We start from the raw sequence: 20,461 nt of genomic DNA on the forward strand, positions 1-20,461 counted from the left end.
CAACATACAACTTTTGTGTTTATCTGGGCTAAATGGGTAATTGGAGAGGCCTAATCTGATCAATCATATCAGCCATTTTTCAAATCTACAAAATCTGAAATAGGACGATGGCTGTAGGGCCAACCTTGCTGAGAAAGGATGCATACTCCTTTCTGTCCCTGAGTGAGAAATTATTTTGGGAATGAAAACCCAGGGACAGAAATTTAAACTCAATAATCCGCACAAGTATATTGGCTATGCAGCCCTGATGTTACCAGATGAATAGGTTTTCCCCTGAGTGCATCCAATGAAATCCAAAACTCTATATATGGCAACTGATGATAAATGCCAAACTAACATAAATAGAGTTATGAAATTATACAAAAGACTGCATCTGGACATTGATATTTGTACAGATACATATAGTGAAATGAAAGAAGTAACCACTTACTATTTAGCATACATAATTCTTGAGTCAATGGATGAGAAACTTATCACTAAACTCTCACCCTTCATAATAGAAAAATTTCTCATCGTGAACATGCTTCCAAAATCAATCAAAACAACACATAACAATACCTTGATAGTAGAAGTAAAAAACAAGAAGGGTAGTGCAGTGAGGTGGTTCTTAATAATAGTTCATATTATTAAGAACCACCTCACTGCACTACCCCCATAAATCTCTCTACACTTCAAAGGAATTGGTGAGAACAGAAATAAATAACAGTATAATAAATAAAATAAAAAAAACTTGAAAATAAGACAATTTTGTAACAGATGTAAAAAGAATCAGTATAAAGAAAAACTGTCAAGAACATTAATACATATATCCTCACATTTAACTCTCCCAAACTTCCAACAAAAATTAAGATGGGACATAATAATGAAAATGGATATCTATATCCTTAATCCATGTAGATGTTATAATTGTTGGGTGCACTCAAAGGAAATGGTGTAAAAATTGTAGAAAGGACGGATCTGTTGCGGGACTAATCGGTGTCGATGTTAATCTTGCAAAATCAAAAAGTATAATGATAAAAATCAAGTGTAAAAATGGAGTTGAACAATCAAGCAAAGATGACTGAAACGAATGGATAAATTAAATACTAAATTTTTTTTTTTAAATTGTAAATGAGTGAAAAGAGAAGCTCAGAAAGTTTCTTCTTAATTGAAAGTCTCTATCTGCGACTGAGGTAACTGAATGTTTTTGTTATGTAATGAAGAAGACAGTTCTGCGACTGAGGAATCCAAAGATCTTTATGTAATGAAGAAAAGTTCTTTTTAGGAAGAATTAAACAATATAAAAGTCCCTCGCTTACTTTAGCGGAGAGGTAGAAAAGAGTAAAAATAAAAAGTCCATCAGGGTAACAAGTCCATCTCCATGTGGAGGAATTGTCGGGCGTGCGCATGTTTCACGTCCACGCAGACGGAGTCGATGTTGATGATGATGTTGCAGCAGGCTGTCTTGTGGTCGACTGATTCGTTTGGGTGCAAAAATTCCCTTTTTATACATTTCCAACCGGCTCCACGGAAACCTTCAGAAAAAAACATTTTTTAAATTTGTTTTCCTTGTAATCTAATTGGATGAAAAGAATAACATTCTTATGACATCCGTGTGAACAAGTGAAGATTCGCTTAAGGCCCACCGAATTTGCGTGGGTGGAGAAAGGGAAATGTACGCGCAGCTGAAACGATGTTTATACATCCATGCGCGCAACTGAGTTTTACAGTTGAGACAGCGCGCCATTATTTTGTTTTGAGTAGATTCGGCGCAGAGGCATCGGGGTTACGATAGATCTGACTACCAGGAAGCTACTTGTCAATGAATGAAATGACTAAACTGCCAAGAACATTTGGCTGACTCAAGATTCTGTGAAGAATGGAAGAAAGAAAAGGAGGTAATTATGTATAAAATAGCGATTTCTGTACAACTAATATAGAACTGTTGTGATTAGATACTTTTTCAAAAATTAAAAAATACATCAAAAACAGTTGATTATGGAATGGTATCCATTAGACTAATTAAACTTTTTAATGATGCTATTGATTTAAATAAAATTCTTATGATTACTTGATTTATTTTTGGTACTTCTTCATTTAACAACTCGTTTTACTTACATAAACGACCAGAATATGCTAATCCAGAATATACTAATCAAATAAAAATCACTAAAAACATTGAACAATTACAGCTATTTCAATGACGAAAAATGGAAATACAATAAAAATATAACATCATTAAGGTTAGGATTACCAAAACCTTAAGTTTCATGAATAAATATTAAATAATAAAAAAGTTTTTATTTTTTTATTAGAAAAGCATTTGAAAACATCTTTTTGTTTATTCATTTGTAAGGATTTTTAATGTAATTTTGATTTTAAGGGAATTTTTTCATTTTGTTTTCTGCTTTTTTCTTTTCTTTGATTAGGTTAATGAGTAGATTATTTCTTTAGGATTATTTTCAGTCAATTGAAGAGCGACAATCAACAGCAAAGAATGCTTTGCCGCCTTCAAAATCTTGTCTACATGGTTTGTAGCAGCCTTCATCATAGGATCTGTGAAATTAAGACTATGATTCACTGTTAGGTGTTTTTTTTTTTTACAAGAGAATCATCACTTATCAAGGCCCAGAGGCCACTTTAGGATAAGGGTTAAAGAGTGTATGGTGGTCAAAAGGACAATATAGTAATCATTAGAATTGTGTAAATTTGGTAAATTGGATTACTTAAGAACTTGTTTATATTGGACTTGAAGACAACCATATCATAGTCAGCTGGAAAGCAGGTAAATTGGAAGAGAGTTCCACAGGTGTGCAGTTCTAAGAAAGAAGCTTTGTTCATGGAATCTACGTTTAGGTTTAGGCACAGATAAAGAGTAGGGGAGATTATTGACAGTGTTTTTACCCAGACAAGTGTTTCTTGTGAAAGTTTGGCGAGGAGGAACCATAGATTGGAGCTCAGATGAGCACTTGCCATGAAAATAACAATAAAACAGAGACAGGCCCACAGTATCTCTTCTGTGAGAAAGAGGTTGCAGGAAAGAGAAAAGGGCATCTCCCACTAGGATGCAAAATCTATTCTGAACTCTGTCAAGAATAAGGTCTCCCTAGCAGCTCCTGCCCAGATGTGACAGCAATACTCCATCCTTGGACATACCTGGCTCTTATATAGGTAGAGAATTGCATCAGTAGGTAGATATCTACTGGATCGATAGAAGGATCCCACCATTTTTCCAGCGACTTGGCAACAGATTTGATGTACGTGTTCCATTTCAGATCAGGAGTAAAGGTCAAGCCTAGAAGCTTGTCAAAATATGACAAGGATTCCTGGCAACAGACAGCATATTTGTAATGTATGATCAAGCAATTTTTCATTTGTTGAGCATTTTCACCATATTTCATCAGTTTACATAAGCAGCATCATGAAAAAAAATGGGTTCTTAAATGCAGAAGTATCAAGTGCTTTACAGATAACAAAATTTTAACAATTTTTTTAAAGAAATAGATTATACAAACTGCTGAGATTTTGCCAAGTTCAATAAATGATATAAAACTGTTACAATTACTAAGTACTGAAAATGCTTTTGTAAGACAGTGCTTTTTATATATTATAGACTGGGCGTCGCTTGGAAGAAAATAAACTGCACTCAAAAGAAAAATCAGCATTCCAAAATCGAATTCAGGATTTAGAAAAACAGGTAAGCTAAAAGCATATTGAATAAACTTTAATTGAATTTTCTTGAAATTGACAAATCAAGTTTGAATCCAGTTGGATCTACTGCATTCACTTCTGCAACTAAGGTGATGAAACAAATGAGTTATACAAATGTTAGAAGGAACATTTTATTTTTAGATAAATTTCTCTATTCATATAAAGTTAGGTATGTATATATGTTTATTCATTTGATTTTCACATGTGAGAGAAATATTATTTCCACAATCAAATAATGTCGTAACTCACACAAGCCATGAAAGCCACAGACATGAAGTCCAAGATGATAGTTTTGCCTTCATTTGTACTCATCAGTTAAACAGATCAGAATTATGGATTCAAAATATGAATCACTTGTATGCCACCTCAACCACCATGTCACAATCTATAAGCTAGCACAGATAATTTAACCAACTGCGAAGTTCGACGTCTTAACAAGGTGTGCAGTCATCAACTACTAAGAATCAAGACCTATGTCTCACAAGTAGGATTTTACATTTGCTAGGACGATATCATGTAACAAGCAACAAATTAGATTTTGTGATTGTGAAATAATATATAATTATTGTAGAAATACAAACAATGTCGTAGCTCGCACAAGCCATGAAAGTCACAGGCAGAGTTTGGATATCTTTAACTGATGAGCTCAAATGAGGGTGAAACTAAAGTCTTGGACTTTTGCTCAGTGGATTTCATGGCTTGTATGAGCTGCAACATTGTTTGATTGATTGTGAAATAATTGTCATCAACACATTTATATATTTTAGCTTTGAGCTCACTACCATAAATTAGATTCAATATAATAATCTATAAATAATTGTCTCTGTAATAATAAATATGTAATCTGCATGAACAATATTATCATATCTTATGACCGGGCAATGCTGGGTGGCCTGCTAACATAATAATAAAACTCCCATTTGAAATTTCATAAATCATCAGATACCAATTGTGCCAGATTCCTTTCATTTCAATTTCTTAAACAATTAATTTTACCTTGAATTCATTTTATCTTAAATTCATTTGACCTTGAATTCATTTTACCTTGAATTCATTTTACCTGAATTCATTTTGTGCCTTGATTTCCTTTGTGCCTTGATTTGATTTTTGCCTTGAATTCATTTTTGCCTTAAATAATTTTGCCTTGAATGTATTTTACCTATAATTCATTTTAAATTGAAATCATTTTTGCCTTGAATTTATTTTCGCTTTGAATTTATTTTTGCTTTGAATTCATTTTTGTCTTGAATTCATTTTACCCTGAATTCATCTTTTCTTGAATTCATTTTCCCTTAAATTCATTGTACCTTAAATTAATTTTACATTGAATATATTTTATCTTGAATTAATTATTGCTGTGAAATGATTTTTGCCTTTAATTCATTTTACTTTGAATTCATTTTACACTGAATTCATTTTTGCTTTGAATTCATTTTTGCTTTGAATTCATGTTTGCCTTGAATTCATGTTTGCCTTGAATTCATTTTTGCCTTGAATTCATTTTTTTCTTGAATTCATTTCTGCCTTGAATTCATTTTTGCTTTCAATTCATTTTACCTATAATTCATTTTAAATTGAAATCATTTTTGCCTTGAATTAATTTTACCTGGATTTTCTTTTACCTTGAATGAATGTTTCTTTGAATTCGTTTTTGTCTTGAGTTCATTTTTGCCTTGAATTCATTTTACCCTGAATTCATTTTATCTTGAATTCATTTTTGCCTTAAATTTATTGAACCTGTAATTCATTTTACAAGAAATGTATTTTGCTGTGAATTCATTTTTGCTTAGAATCCATATTTGCCTTGAATTTAGTTTTGCCTTGAATTCATCTCATCTTGATTGCATTTTTGAGTTAAATTCATTTTCGCCTTAAATTCATTTTACTTTGAATTCATTTTATATTGAATCTACTTTATCTTAAATTCATTTTACCTTGAAATCATTCTGATCCTTGTTTTTCCTTGATGTTATTTTTGCCTTGAATTCATTTTACCTTGAATTACATTTTATCTTGAATTCATTTTACCTTGAATTTATTTTTGCTTTGAATTCATTTTTGTCTTGAATTCATTTTACCCTGATTCATTTTATCTTGAATTCATCTTATCTTCAATCCATCGTATCTTGAATTCATTTTCCCTTGAATTCATTTTTGCATTTAATTTATTGTACCTTGAATTCATTTTACAGTAAATCTATTTTATTTTTAATTAATTATTGCCTTGAAATGATTTTTGCTTTAATTCATTTTTCTTTGAATTCGCTTTACCTTGAATTTACTTTACCTTGAATTTACTTTTGCTTTGAATTCATATTTGCTTTGAATTCATATTTGCCTGGAATTAATTTTTGCCTTGAATCGATTTTTGTCTTGAATTCATTTTACCCTTGGATTAAATTTACCTTTAATTCACTGTACCTATAATTCATTTTAAATTGAAATCATTTTTACCTTGAATTCACTTTGGTCTTGAATTCATTTTTGCTTTGAATTCATTTTACCCTGAATTCATCTTATCTTGAATTACTTTTTTGCCTTAAATTTATTGTACCTTGAATTCATTTTACCTTGAATCTATTTTATCTTGAATTAATCATTGCCTTAAACTGATTTTTGCTTGAATCCATTTTTGCTTTGAATTCCTTTTTGCCTTATATGCATCTCATCTTGATTTAATTTTTGACTTAAATTCATTTTCGCCTTAAATTTATTTTCATTTAGATTCAATGTGAAATGAATTCATTTTATCTTAAATTCATTTTACCTTGAAATTATTTTGTGCCTTGTTTTTTCCTTGATTTTATTTTTGCCTTGATTTTATTTTTTCCTTGAATTCATTTTTTACCTTGAATTCATTTATCCTTGAATTCATTTTGTACCTTGAATTCATTTTTCCTTGAATTCATTTTGTACCTTGAATTCATTTTTCCTTGAATTCAATTCATTTTGTACCTTGAATTCATTTTTGCGTTGAATTCATTTTGCACCTTAAATTCATTTTACCTTGAATTCCTTTCTCCTTGAATTCATTTTTCACCTTGAATTTATTTTGTACATTGAATTTATTTTGTACCTTAAATACATTTTTATTTTCCGTTGAATTCATTTTACTTTGAATTCATTTTTTCCATGATTTCATTTTTCCTTGATTTCATTTTTGCCTTGAATTAATTTTCTTCCTTGAATTCATTTTACCTGTAATTCATTTTACATTGAATTCATTTTTGCCTTTAATTCATTTGGTACTTTGAATTCATTTTACCTTGAATTTATTTTTGCCGTTAATTCATTTTGCCTTTTATTCACTTTCGCCTTTTATTCCTTTTTACCTTGAATTAATTTTCGCCTTGAATTCATTTTTGTCTTGAATGTATTTTTTCCTTGAATTCATTTTACTTTGAAATCATTTGTTCCATGATTTCATTTTTCCTTGATTTCATTTTTCCTTGATTTCATTTTGGCCTTTATTTCATTTTGGTCTGGATTTCATTTTGGTCTTTATTTCATTGTGGCCTTGATTTCATTTTGGCTTGGATTTCGTTTTGGTCTTTATTTCATTGTGGCCTTGATTTCATTTTGGCTTGGATTTCATTTTGGTCTTTATTTCATTGTGGCCTTGATTTCATTTTGGCTTGGATTTCGTTTTGGTCTTTATTTCATTTTGGCTTGGATCTCATTTTGGCATTGAATTCATTTTGTACCTTGAATTCATTTTACTTTGAATTTATTTTACCTTGAATTAATTTTTCTTGTGATTCATTTTACCTTGGATTCATTTTTGGCGTGAATTCATTTTACCTTGAATTCATTTTCGCCTTTTATTCATTTTTGCCTTGAATGCATTTTACATTAAATTCATTTTTGCCTTGAATTCCTTTTACCTTGAATTCATTTTACCTTGAATTCATTTTACCTTGAATTCATTTTACCTTGAATTCAATTTTACCTTTAATTAATTTCACATTCAATTCATTTTTGCCTTTAATTTTTTTTCCGTTGGATTCATTTTACTTTGAATTCATTTTTTCCATGATTTTATTTTACCTTGATTTCATTTTGGTCTTGAATTCATTTTTGCCTTGAATTCATTTTACATTGAATTCATTTTTGCCCTAAATACATTTTATCTTGAATTCATCTTGTTATATTTTGTTTCACTAAAGGGTCTTATTATAAGTGATGCTTTTGAAGAAGGGAGAAGAGAGATGTTGTTGTAAGAGACTTAGAGAGATTGTTCGTTTATAACGATTCCTATATTTTAAATGTTCATTACTTAGATGTGTTGAATGGAAGAAGAAAGCTCTTAGAGTGAAGGGATAGTGTTCAGACAGTCTTAGTGTAGATATGATGTAGATTCACATTGTGGATATGAGATGTCGAGACGTGTATGTAATGACATTTTATAACACAAATATATAATACAATTTTCACTTTACCTTTTTGCCAGAATCATAAGACAAGACGAGCTTTACAAAAACACAAATGAGTTTATTCTTCACACGACCGGCCGTGACTTTCTCATCAAGAATTCAAAGCTTCACATTTTAGTTTCAAAGTGATTGTCTCGCTTCCTAGACGTTCGAATTCCCAGACCCTTTCTGAGTTTCTCACTACTGTCTTACCGACTGTCTCTCTAACTAACTAACGCTCACTTCCTATATTGAGAAATCCATGCTTCCCGGCCACGTGACCAAATTCACGTGTTTCAACATGCGCGACTTTGCACATTTTTCCGACATTATGATTTCCCAATAACCTATTTTTTCTTTGATGTTTTTACAAAGGAATTCAACCTACATTTCTAGTTTATTTAACCAATATTTTATTATCCACATTCTTTTAACAATTGAATAGTTTATTTATTATTTATTTCATCTGAATTAACAATTTACTGGACATTCCATTTAAACCTATTGTTCTTTAAAACTTATGTCCAGGGTTCGATTTCTGCTTTCTCTTATTTTCATTTTAACTAAATCAATCCCTACCAAGTCACTTTTCTTGAAGAAAAATTTTTAGGATCTCTAAAAAAAAAAACAACAAAACCAAATGCTAAAACAAAACATCTTTATTCCGGCTTATCACATCTAAAAACTCTCTAAATAACCCGTTTACATAATTTTAATTCTTGTCTCCCTTCTAAAATTCTAACTGAATCTGTAAGCCAACCATACATCTTAACTAGTTTTATTTTCTCCTAGACTGTTTAAATCTAATGTATATTTACTGATAACTTTGAATTCTTGCTGTGAAAATCAATAACATTTACATACATAAGACAATTTACAATATTTGTTAAACATCATAAAAACATTTTCAAAAAAAAATACCTTAATACATTTAACTATGATTTACACAAAACTATGATCAACAGTTATAACTTTTTTCAACAAAAAAAAAAAAATTATCTTTAACAAACAACAATTAAACAAAGTCTGTCCAAAACAATTGTCCCTTTTTTTCAAAAACAATTCAAATGAAACACACAAAAAGCCGAAAAGTTCAACTATGAACACAAAAATGCATTTCCAAACAGAATTTACACGCTGTTTCAAAGACTACATGCGACTTTTGGAAAATTCCTGTTTGATTGACAGATTAAATTCAACAATTCGTCCAAACGATTTCATATTGACACAAATTTTCTAATTGACACTTCATACAAATTTCAAAACAATAATGGGTGACCCAATCTCTGCATTTGCGTGTATGTGTGTGTGTGTGTTTTTCAAACCAATTCATTTATCAATGAATTACGCATGGTGACTTGTTTACTATATTTCCATTCATTACTACGGATTTCTTTTACGGCATATCGGCCTTTTCTTTTCTTTTTTTCTTTTTTTTAATATTTCTGTGTTACATAAACAAAAGAATTCATTTCAATGAATTATGCACGGTGACTTGTGTTTACTACTATTTATTCATTACTACGGATTTCTTTTACGGCATATCGGCCTTTTCTTTTTTTTAATATTTCTTGTATCTTTTGTTCTCTGTGTGCGTGTGTGTTCAATTTTTTTTTTTTTTTTTTCGCATTTCTATGATCGTGTATTTTTTTTTCCCCCCAGTGGTATTATTTATTTATTTTTTTAATTATCTTGGACCCTTTTAAAACGTGTTTCTTTTTCTTTTTCGGATTCTGTGATCGTCTAGTAAACGGTGTGTTTTTTTTTTTTGTGGTAACGCCAGTTTCTTTTTTTCTTTTTTTTTTTTTTTAACCCATCCTTGCATGAGTGGACTAGTCACATACACCAAATTTGTATTTGTTACATATAGGGGTTTCATTGAGAGAGAGTCTTATTATAAGCGCAGTCTTAGAAGAGAGAGATGTGTATGTAATGACATTTTATAACACAAATATATAATACAATTTTCACTTTACCTTTTTGCAAGAATCATAAGACAAGACGAGCTTTACAAAAACACAGATGAGTTTATTCTTCACACGACCGGCCGTGACTTTCTCATCAAGAATTCAAAGCTTCACATTTTAGTTTCAAAGTGATTGTCTCGCTTCCTAGACGTTCGAATTCCCAGACCCTTTCTGAGTTTCTCACTACTGTCTTACCGACTGTCTCTCTAACTAACGCTCACTTCCTATATTGAGAAATCCATGCTTCCCGGCCACGTGAGCAAAATTCATGTGTTTCAACATGCGCGACTTTGCACGTTTTTCCGACATTATGATTTCCCAATAACCTATTTTTTCTTTGATGTTTTTACAAAGGAATTCTACCTACATTTCTAGTTTATTTAACCAATATTTTATTATCCACATTCTTTTAACAATTGAATAGTTTATTTATTATTTATTTCATCCGAATTAACAATTTACTGGACATTCCATTTAAACCTATTGTTCTTTAAAACTTATGTCCAGGGTTCGATTTCTGCTTTCTCTTATTTTCATTTTAACTAATCTCTCTATTTTTATACTTACATGAAAAGGGGACAGCCCTTATCATGTAATAATCTTACCTTGAATTCATCTTACCTTGAATTCATTTTTACCTTGAATTCATTTTTGCCTTGAATTCATTTTGTACCTTGAATTCATTTTGTACCTTGAATTCATTTTACATTTAATTCATTTTGTACCTTGAATCAATTTTGTACCTTATATTCATTTTGTACCATGAATTCATTTTACCTTTAATTCATTTTTGCCTTGAATTCATTTTACCTTTAATTCATTTTGTACCATGAATTCATTTTTGCCTTGAATTCGTTTTGTACCTTCAGTTCCTTTTTCCTTGAATTCATTTTGTGCCTTGAATTCATTTTGTGCCTTGAATTCATTTTGTACCTTGAATTCATTTTGTACCTTGAATTCATTTTCTACCTTGAATCAATTTTCTACCTTGAATTCATTTTACCTTTAATTCATTTTGTACCATGAATTCATTTTTGTCTTGAATTCATTTTGTACCTTGAATTCCTTTTTCCTTGAATTCATTTTGTACACTGAATTCCTTTTTCCTTGAATTCATTTTGTACCATTAATTCATTTTTCCTTAAATTCATTTTGTACCTTGAATTCATTTTTGCGTTGAATTCATTTTGCACCTTAAATTCATTTTACCTTGAATTCCTTTCTCCTTGAATTTATTTTGTACCTTGAATTCATTTTGTACCTTGAATTCATTGGTACCTAGAATTACTTTTGTACCTAGAATTCATTTTTTACTTTGAATTTATTTTGTACCTTGAATTCATTTTTCTTGTGATTCATTTTACCTTGGTTTCATTTTACCTTGGTTTCATTTTACCTTGGTTTCATTTTACCTTTGCTTCATTTTACCTTGGCTTCATTTTATCTTGGATTCATTTTATCTTGGATTCATTTTATCTTGGCTTCATTTTACCTTGGCTTCATTTTATCTTGACTTCATTTTACCTTTGCTTCATTTGACCTTGGCTTCATTTTACCTTGAATTCATTTTACCTTGGCTTCATTTTATCTTGGCTTCATTTTACCTTTGCTTCATTTGACCTTGGCTTCATTTTACCTTGAATTCATTTTATCTTGGATTCATTTTACCTTGGCTTCATTTTATCTTGGATTCATTTTATCTTGGATTCATTTTACCTTGAATTCATTTTGTTGCATAAATTCATTTTACCTTGAATTCATTTTCGCCTTTTATTCATTTATGACCTTTTATTCATTTTACATTAAATTCGTTTTTGCCTTGAATTCCTTTTACATTGAATTGATTTTAACTTGAATTCAATTTTACCTTTAATTAATTTCACATTCAATTCATTTTTGCCTTTGATGTATTTTCCGTTGGATTCATTTTACTTTGAATTCATTTTTTCCTTGATTTCATTTTGGTCTTGAATTCATTTTTGCCTTGAATTCATTTCACATTGAATTCATCTTTGCCCTAAATACATTTTATCTTGAATTCATGTTACCTTGAATTCATTTTTACCTTGAATTCATTTTTACCTTGAATTCATTTTTACCTTGAATTCATTTTTGCCTTGAATTCATTTTGTACCTTAAATCAATTTTGTACCTTGAATTCATTTTACCTTTAATTCATTTTGTACCATGAATTCATTTTTGCCTTGAATTCGTTTTGTACCTTCAGTTCCTTTTTCCTTGAATTCATTTTGTGCCTTGAATTCATTTCGTACCTTGAATTCATTTTTCCTTGAATTCATTTTGTACCTGTAATTTATTTTGTATCTTGAATTCATTTTGTAGCTTGAATTCATTTTTTCCATGATTTCATTTTTCCATGATTTCATTTTTCCATGATTTCATTTTGGTCTTGATTTCATTTTGGCATTGAATTCATTTTATCTTGGATTCATTTTTCCTTGAATTCATTCTTGCCCTAAATTCATTTAATCTTGAATTCATTCTTTCCTTGAATTCATTTTTTCCTTGAATTCATTTTTGCCTTGAATTCATTTTGTAACTTGAATTCATTTTTGCTTTGTATTCATTTTTACATTTTATTAATTTTTGCCTTGAATTCATTTTACATTGAATTCATTTTACCTTGAATTCATTTTTGCCTTGAATTAATTTTGTTCCTTGAATTAATTTTGTTCCTTGAATTCATTTTATATTGCTTTTATTTTTGCCTTTAATTCATTTCTGCCTTCAATTCATTTTACATTGAATTCATTTTACATTGAATTCATTTTTGCCTTGAATTCATTTTTGTCTTGAATTTATTTTTGCCTTGAATTCATTTTACCTTGAAATCATTTGTTCCATGATTTCATTTTTCCTTGATTTCATTTTGGTTTTGATTTCATTTTGGCTTGGATTTCGTTTTGGCATTGAATTCATTTTGGCCTTGAATTCATTTTACCTTGAATTCATTTTACCTTGAATTAATTTTTCTTGTGATTCATTTTACCTTGGATTCATTTTACCTTGAATTAATTTTACCTTGAATTCATTTTTGGCGTGAATTCATTTTTCCTTGAATTCATTTTCGCCTTTTATTCATTTTTGCCTTGAATGCCTTTTACCTTGAATTCATTTTACCTTTAATTGATTTCACATTGAATTAATTTTTGCCTTTAATTTATTTTCCGTTGAATTCATTTTTTCCATGATTTCATTTTTCCTTGATTTCATTTTGGCATATTTGCTTTGAATTCATTTTTGCTTTGAATTCAATTTTGTCTTGAATTCATTTTTGCCTTGAATTCATTTTTGCCCTAAATTCATTTAATCTTGAATTCATCTTACCTTGAATTCATTCTTTCCTTGAATTCATTTTTGCCTTGAATTCATTTTGTACCTTGAATTCGTTTATGCTTTGTATTCATTTTTGCATTTTATTAATTTTTGCCTTGAATTCATTTTACATTTAATTCATTTTACCTTGAATTCATTTTATATTGAATTATTTTTACCTTGAATTCATTTTTCTTGTGATTCATTTTACGTTTGATTTATTTTACCTTGAATTCATTTTCGCCGTTAATTCATTTTCGCCTTTCATTCATTTTCGCCTTTTATTCATTTTCACCTAGTATTCTTTTTTGTCTTGAATTTATTTTTCCCTTGAATTCATTTTTGCCTTGAATTCATTTTACCTTAAAATCATTTGTTCCATGATTTCATGTTCCTTGATTTCATTTTCGCTTTTATTTCATTTTGGCCTTTATTTCATTTTGGTCTTGATCTCATTTTGGCCTTGAATTCATTTTGGCCTTGAATTCACTTTGGCCTTGAATTCATTTTACCTTGAATTTCTTTTACCTTGAATTTATTTTACCTTGAATTTCTTTTACCTTGAATGGGGAAAAAGCAGAATATATAATGTACACTGGCAATTCTAAAAATAAATCATCCTAATTTTTCTTAAAATTTCTTTTCTTTTTTTTTTAACAGTTAAAAAGCTATAGACACAGAAGTGGTTCCATCAATATAAATTACTTCTCGTGCTCCAGAATTCATTATTCTACATGGTCAAAACCAATCTTAAAGCACTTTTGTCAGGAATTCAATGACTCGTCTCTGCTTCTGACACACGTCCTTGAATTCATTTTTGCTTTTTATTCATTTTTGCCTTGAATTCATTTTACATTGAATTCATTTTTACCTTGAATTCATTTTTACCTTTAATTAATTTTACATTAAATTCATTTTTGTCTTGAATTAATTTTTCCTTGATTTAATTTTTGCCTTGAATTAATTTTATCGTGAATTCATTTTACCTAGAAGTCATTTTTGCCTTGAATTAATATTACACTGAATTAATTTTAAACTGAATTCATTTTACTTGAATTTATTTTTCCTTGAAATCATTGTACCTTGAAATCATTTTGTGATTTCATTTTTTCCTTGATTTCATTTTTTTCCTTGATTTCATTTTACATTGAATTCATCTTATCTTGAATTTATTTTTGCCTTGAATTCATTTTACATTGGATTCATTTTATCTGGAACTCATTTTATCTAGAATTAATTTTACCTTGAATCCATTTTACCTTGTAATTCATTTTACCTTGAATCCATTTTACCTTGTAATTCATTTTACCTTGAATGGAGAAAAAGCAGCATATATAATGTACACTGGCAATTTTAAAAATAAATCATCCTAATTTTTCTTAAAATTTCTTTTCCTTTTTTTTAACCGTTAAACAGCTATAGACACAGACGTGGTTTCATAAATATAAATAACTTCTTGTCCTCCAGAATTCATTATTCTACATGGTCTTAAAGAATCTTAAAGGACTTTTGTCAAAAATTCAATGACTCATCTCTGCTTCTGACACACGTCCTTGAATTCATTTTTGCTTTTTATTCATTTTTGCCTTGAATTCATTTTACATTGAATTCAATTTTACCTTGAATTCAATTTTACCTTTAATTAATTTTACATTGAATTCAATTTTACCTTTAATTAATTTTACATTGAATTCATTTTTGCCTTTAATTCATTTTACCTTGAATTCATTTTTACCTTGAATTCATTTTATATTGATTTCATCTTATCTTGAATTCATTTTTGCCTTGTATTCATTTTTGTCTTGAATTCGTTCTACCTTGAATTCATTTTTGTCTTGAATTAATTTTGCCTTGATTTAATTTTTGTCTTGAATTAATTTTACCGTGAATTCATTTTACCTTGAATTCATTTTACCTTGAATTCATTTTACCTTGAATTCATTTTACCTTGAATTCATTTTTGCCTTGAATTCATTTTACCTTGAATTCATTTTACCTTGAATTCATTTTTGCCTTGAATTCAATTTGACCGTGAATTCAATTTTACCGTGAATTCAATTTATCTTGAATTCATGTTTACCTTGAAATCATTTTGTGACTTGATTTCATTTTGGCCTTGAATTCATTTTACATTGGATTCATCTTATCTTGAATTCATTTTACCTAGAATTTATTTTTGCCTTGAATTCATTTTACCTTGGATTCATTTTATCTAGAACTCATTTTATCTAGAATTAATTTTACCTTGAATCCATTTTACCTTGTAATTCATTTTACTTTGAATGGGGAAAAAGCAGCATATATAATGTACAGTGGCCATTCTAAAAATAAAGCATCCTAATTTTTCTTAAAATTTCTTTTCTTTTTTATTAAAAGTTGAAAACCACAATATAAATTCTTGTGCTGCAGAATTCATTTTTCTACATGGTCACAACCTTTCTTAATGCACTTTTTTCAGGAATTCAATGACTCATCTCTGCTTCTGACACACATCCTTGACAGGAGTTGCTTCCTTAGAGTCTCATACTGTCAATATCTGCAACAGAGAAATGAAACTTTCAAGTCATGAATGCATAAGTTCAGTCATCATAGCAACGCAAGTTACAATCCCCTCTGATCCATTTGGATAGAATAAAAAATTAGGAGGCATTACTTTTGGAAGATCTTTCATATGAGGAATGAACTCGTATGAGGAGTGAGCATATATATATATATATATATATATATATATATATATGTATGTATTTTTTTTTTTTTTTTTTTTACAAGGTGGTCACCACTTATCAAGGCCCGGAAGCCACTTAGGGATAAGGGTTATTGTAAGTACAGTACGTTAGTGTGGAGATTTAATAAAGTGTCTACTTAAGGGGGCGGTTCATCAGGAATTTGTTTATGTTGGACTTGAAGACATCCATGTTGTAGTCAGGTGGGAAGCAGGCAGACAGAACAGAAGTCCACAGGCTTGCAGTTCTAAGAAGCTTTGTTCATGGAATCTAGGCATAGATAAAGAGTGGGGAAAGTTTTTGACAGTGGATTCAGCTAGACGGATGTTTTTCATAAAAGATAGGCGAGGAGGGACCAGAGATTGGAGTTCAGACGAGCACCTGCCATGGAAATAACGATAAAACAAAGATAGGCTTGCAACGTCTCTTCTGTGGAGAGAGGTTGCAGGGAAGAGAAAAGGGCATCCTCCACTAAGCCACAAAGTCTATTTTGTACTCTGTCAAGGTAGGATAGGCTATTTTTAGCAGCTCCTTCCCAGATATGGCAGCAGTATTCCATCCTTGGACGTACTTGGCTTTTATATAGATAGAGATTTGCATCAGTAGTGAGATATCTTCTGGAGTGGTAGAAGGATCCCACTATCTTTCCAGCGACCTTGGCAACAGACTTGATGTACGTGTTCCATTTCAGATCAGGAGTGAAGGTCAAGCCCAGAAGCTTGTCAAAACATGGGGCTTCTCCTAGACGAGAGCCATCCATTTCAATTGATGCCAGCTGGGGATCAGAGCGTTGATGATGTAAGGATAGGAGTTTGGTTTTAGATGCATTAAAGATAACCAGCCACGTCTTCCCCCACTGAACCACGTGCTTGAGATCAGAAGAGAGAGAATCAGAGAGAGCTTTGTCATTTACAGCCTTTGATGTGTTGTCATAGATGATCGTGTCATCAGCATAGATGTCAACGAATGATTTAAGTATATGTTTAGGGAGATCATTGATGTAGATCAGGAAGAGAGTTGGGCCCAGGATGACTCTTGAGGGACTCCAGCATTAATACTGCAAGCCTCTGATTTTTGTCCATCAACCACTACTCTTATGAGCCTATCAGAGAGAAATGATTTAATGATAGAGAGAACATTTCCAGTTTTACCATAGCTGGAAATCTTGTGAAGTAGGCCTTTATGCCATACCTCGTCGAAGGCCTTTGATATGCCAAGAGCAATTGCCCTAGAAAAGAAGCCTTTGTCAAGAGATTCACTAATCCTATGAGATATAACCATTAGCACATCTGCAGTAGATCTTGCAGAACAGAAACCATATTGCATGTCACTAAGAAGGTTATTTCTGCTGAGGTGGTTGACTATTTCTCTATTTAATATGGATTCCAAAAACTTACTCATGACACACAGGAGACTTATTGGTCTGTACTGAGAGGGAGGACTTATCACCTGAGTTCTTAAATACAGGGCATACTGATGAGGTTTTCCAGGGTGTTGGAAAGCACTTCTCCTTAAGGCAACGCTTAAACAGTTTCGTAAGTATGAGAGCAAGTTCTGGTTGAAGCTTTTTTAACGCTATAATTGGGATGCTGTCAGGGCCAATTGCTGGAATCAAGGTTCTTGATTAGCTTGGCGACCTCATGCACAGATATTTGTATGTTACCTAGCGTGTATATTATATCAAAGATAATGCGTCCCCAAATAGTTGCCAGACAATGTGTACAATATTGTGTATGGGCAATAAATGATTCTAGAAAGTCAGATTTGTTACACAAACTAAACCAAACTTCACGTTTACATAGATACTATCACAGATAATTGAATCAAGTTTGTTCAAATTGTATTGGATTTATTATGTCCAGCTATGAATTGATTTGAGAAACGTATACAGCAACCTTTTTATTACATTTTTGACAATAAATGCTGATGCACTACATAAACATCCACTTCCTTTCTATCTTTTAAAATGTATCGTAATATGAACATATTTTGAAGTTATAACATATATTTATTTGGAAAATATATGCTCCATAACTTTGTTATATAACAAACATATAAACAAACATTGCTCAATTTATTAAAACAGATGACAGAAGAAGCATTTGTTAATGAAAGAATTTTACACAACATTTTAAATTTCTGTTGTTTTAATTATTTTAGAAAGTATTGATAGTAACATATGAGCACAATTAACAATTTTAAATTCAAAATTTTATGCATAAGTTAAATGTGACTTTTGGCTCTGAAATATCAAGAGTTAAATTTGTAACTGAAAGCAACAAACAGTTTTTCAATTTGGAATCGAACAGTCACAACCCTAGTTTGTTTTTAATAATTTTCATGAAAGAAAATGATTGCTCGCATCTGTACATAGTTCCAACGAGAAAATCATGTCTCTATGCAAATTTTCTAATTTCTGATAATGATGACCAAAAACCAATCATTTCCAACATAATTGGGAATAAGGAAAGTTCATTAAATTTAATTTTAATATTGAATTGAGTTCAGTAAGTTGTATATTACTAGGCATCTTTAGAATGTTAATAGCAGTTCAGCCCAGCTTTTGTCGGACCCTATTTACTGTTGATAACTTTATGTGTGTGTGTGTGTGTGTGTATATATATATATATATATATATATATATATATATATATATATATATATATATATATTAAAAAGTTAGACTCATGTCCAGGTAATCTACATCTAAAATTTCAAGTGTTTAGACCCAAAATTGGCACAGGAGTTTGGTAGAGTCTGCAAAGGTCAATTCTTTCGACCTCTTGCCACTTAAATTTTCGCCCTCAAAACTGATTAAAAAGCTTGCTGCATGTCTGAATACCCTTTATGTAAAATTTCAAATGTTTAGACCCAAAATTGTCTGAATAGTTTGCTAGAGACCACAAAGGTCAAATCTTTTGAACTTTGACCCCTTGGCAGCCAAATTTTTGGTCAAAAACTGATTAAAAAGCTTGCCCTATGTCTGAATACACTTAATGCAAAATTTTAAATGTTTAAACCAAAAATTGGCTGAGTAATTTGGTAGAGACTGCAGAGATCAAATTTTTTTTTACTTTGACTCTAATCTTGACCCCTTAACATTTATTGTTTTGGACTCAAATTAAATTTAAAAGTTTGATCTATATCCAAGTAACCTATATTTAAAAATTCAAGTGCTTAGATTCAAAATTGGCAGAGGAGTTTAGTAGAGTTTTCAAAGATCACATCGTTGAACTTTGACCCCTTGACAGCCAAATTTCTGGGTGAAAATTGATTAAAAAGATTTTCCCAAATTTCAGTACACCTTGCATCAAATCTGTAGACTGAAAATTGACAGAGTAGTTTGGTAGGGAAATGTACATAGACACACAACAACAATTTCACTTTTATAGATATATAGATGTAAAAATGGATTTATAAATGCAAGCATGCAGTTTTCTTCAGAAAAATTACTCAAACGACTATTAAAGGCATCTTGTAGTAATTTGATTTTTTTCCATGTTTTTTGAAAACTTTACAATATTTTCAGCACATTCACTTTCTTTTAAATGTGGCAATTGGCTCAATTCCTTTTTTTCTAACTGAAAGATAAACACTTTTAATTTCATCTTGGATGCATTTATATCATTTACTAATCAAGGAAACAGTTGCTAAGCAGATTAAGATTGATGTAATGAAGCTGGTTGGTAACATCAACTAAAAATACTAAATCTAACAACCAGTTCTCATTACACAAAAGATCATTTCTTCAGGTAGCTCACTTTTTTCTTCTAGAAAATCATGGACAATGTGTTTCAGTTTCCAAAACCATTTAGAACTTGTCCAATACACCTCATAGTGAATGATAAAATCATCATATTCCTCATCTAGCAATTCAAAGTATTCTCTGAATTATCTCCTATTTAAACCTCTTGCTCTGATTTTGTTTACACACTTTACAACTGGTATCATAACATGTAGCAAATTTCAAACTTTTCCAAACACAGACTATTGGTAAATAATGCAATGCTATTTTAGGAGAGGACGACTTAAAAATCTTACCAATCATTGGAATGACTCAAAGCCAATAACTTCTTCAAAGACATTGAAATTATTATTCTATGAAGAAAAATGCTTACTTGAGCTACATTACATATGTCAGCAGATTCGTCCAAAGCTAATAAAAAAAAGCGACATATGCAGTTTTTTACTTGCACAATTACATCATATGAAAGTTCCTCAGTGCATTTTGTAATTATCTGCTGACAAAAACAACTTTGTTTACTTTTCTTTCTATACTTTTATCGCCCACATATTTTGGAAATTCTTTTTAGAGACAATTTCTTCACCGTCA

At 30.3% G+C, this 20,461-nt stretch overlaps 1 protein-coding gene across 21 annotated transcripts in view; it reads left to right on the forward strand.

Moving 5' to 3' along the window:
• Nucleotides 1-20,461, forward strand: part of LOC145291308 (centrosomal protein of 162 kDa-like) — a 927,819-nt gene that overhangs the window by 573,548 nt on the left and 333,810 nt on the right. For 20 of the 21 annotated variants that reach the window (XM_080137033.1, XM_080137018.1, XM_080137023.1 and 17 more), the window contains one exon: nt 3,593-3,676. The exons of the other annotated variant lie outside the window; for it this stretch is intronic. In XM_080137033.1, the coding sequence (XP_079993159.1) occupies nt 3,593-3,676 (84 nt within the window). The remainder of the gene's footprint in view (nt 1-3,592; nt 3,677-20,461) is intronic. 21 annotated transcript variants of the gene reach the window in all.

The sequence above is a fragment of the Euprymna scolopes genome, chromosome 12 (assembly GCF_053919585.1).
Source record: "Euprymna scolopes isolate OS-2025 chromosome 12, ASM5391958v1, whole genome shotgun sequence".
Taxonomy (NCBI): domain Eukaryota; kingdom Metazoa; phylum Mollusca; class Cephalopoda; order Sepiida; family Sepiolidae; genus Euprymna; species Euprymna scolopes.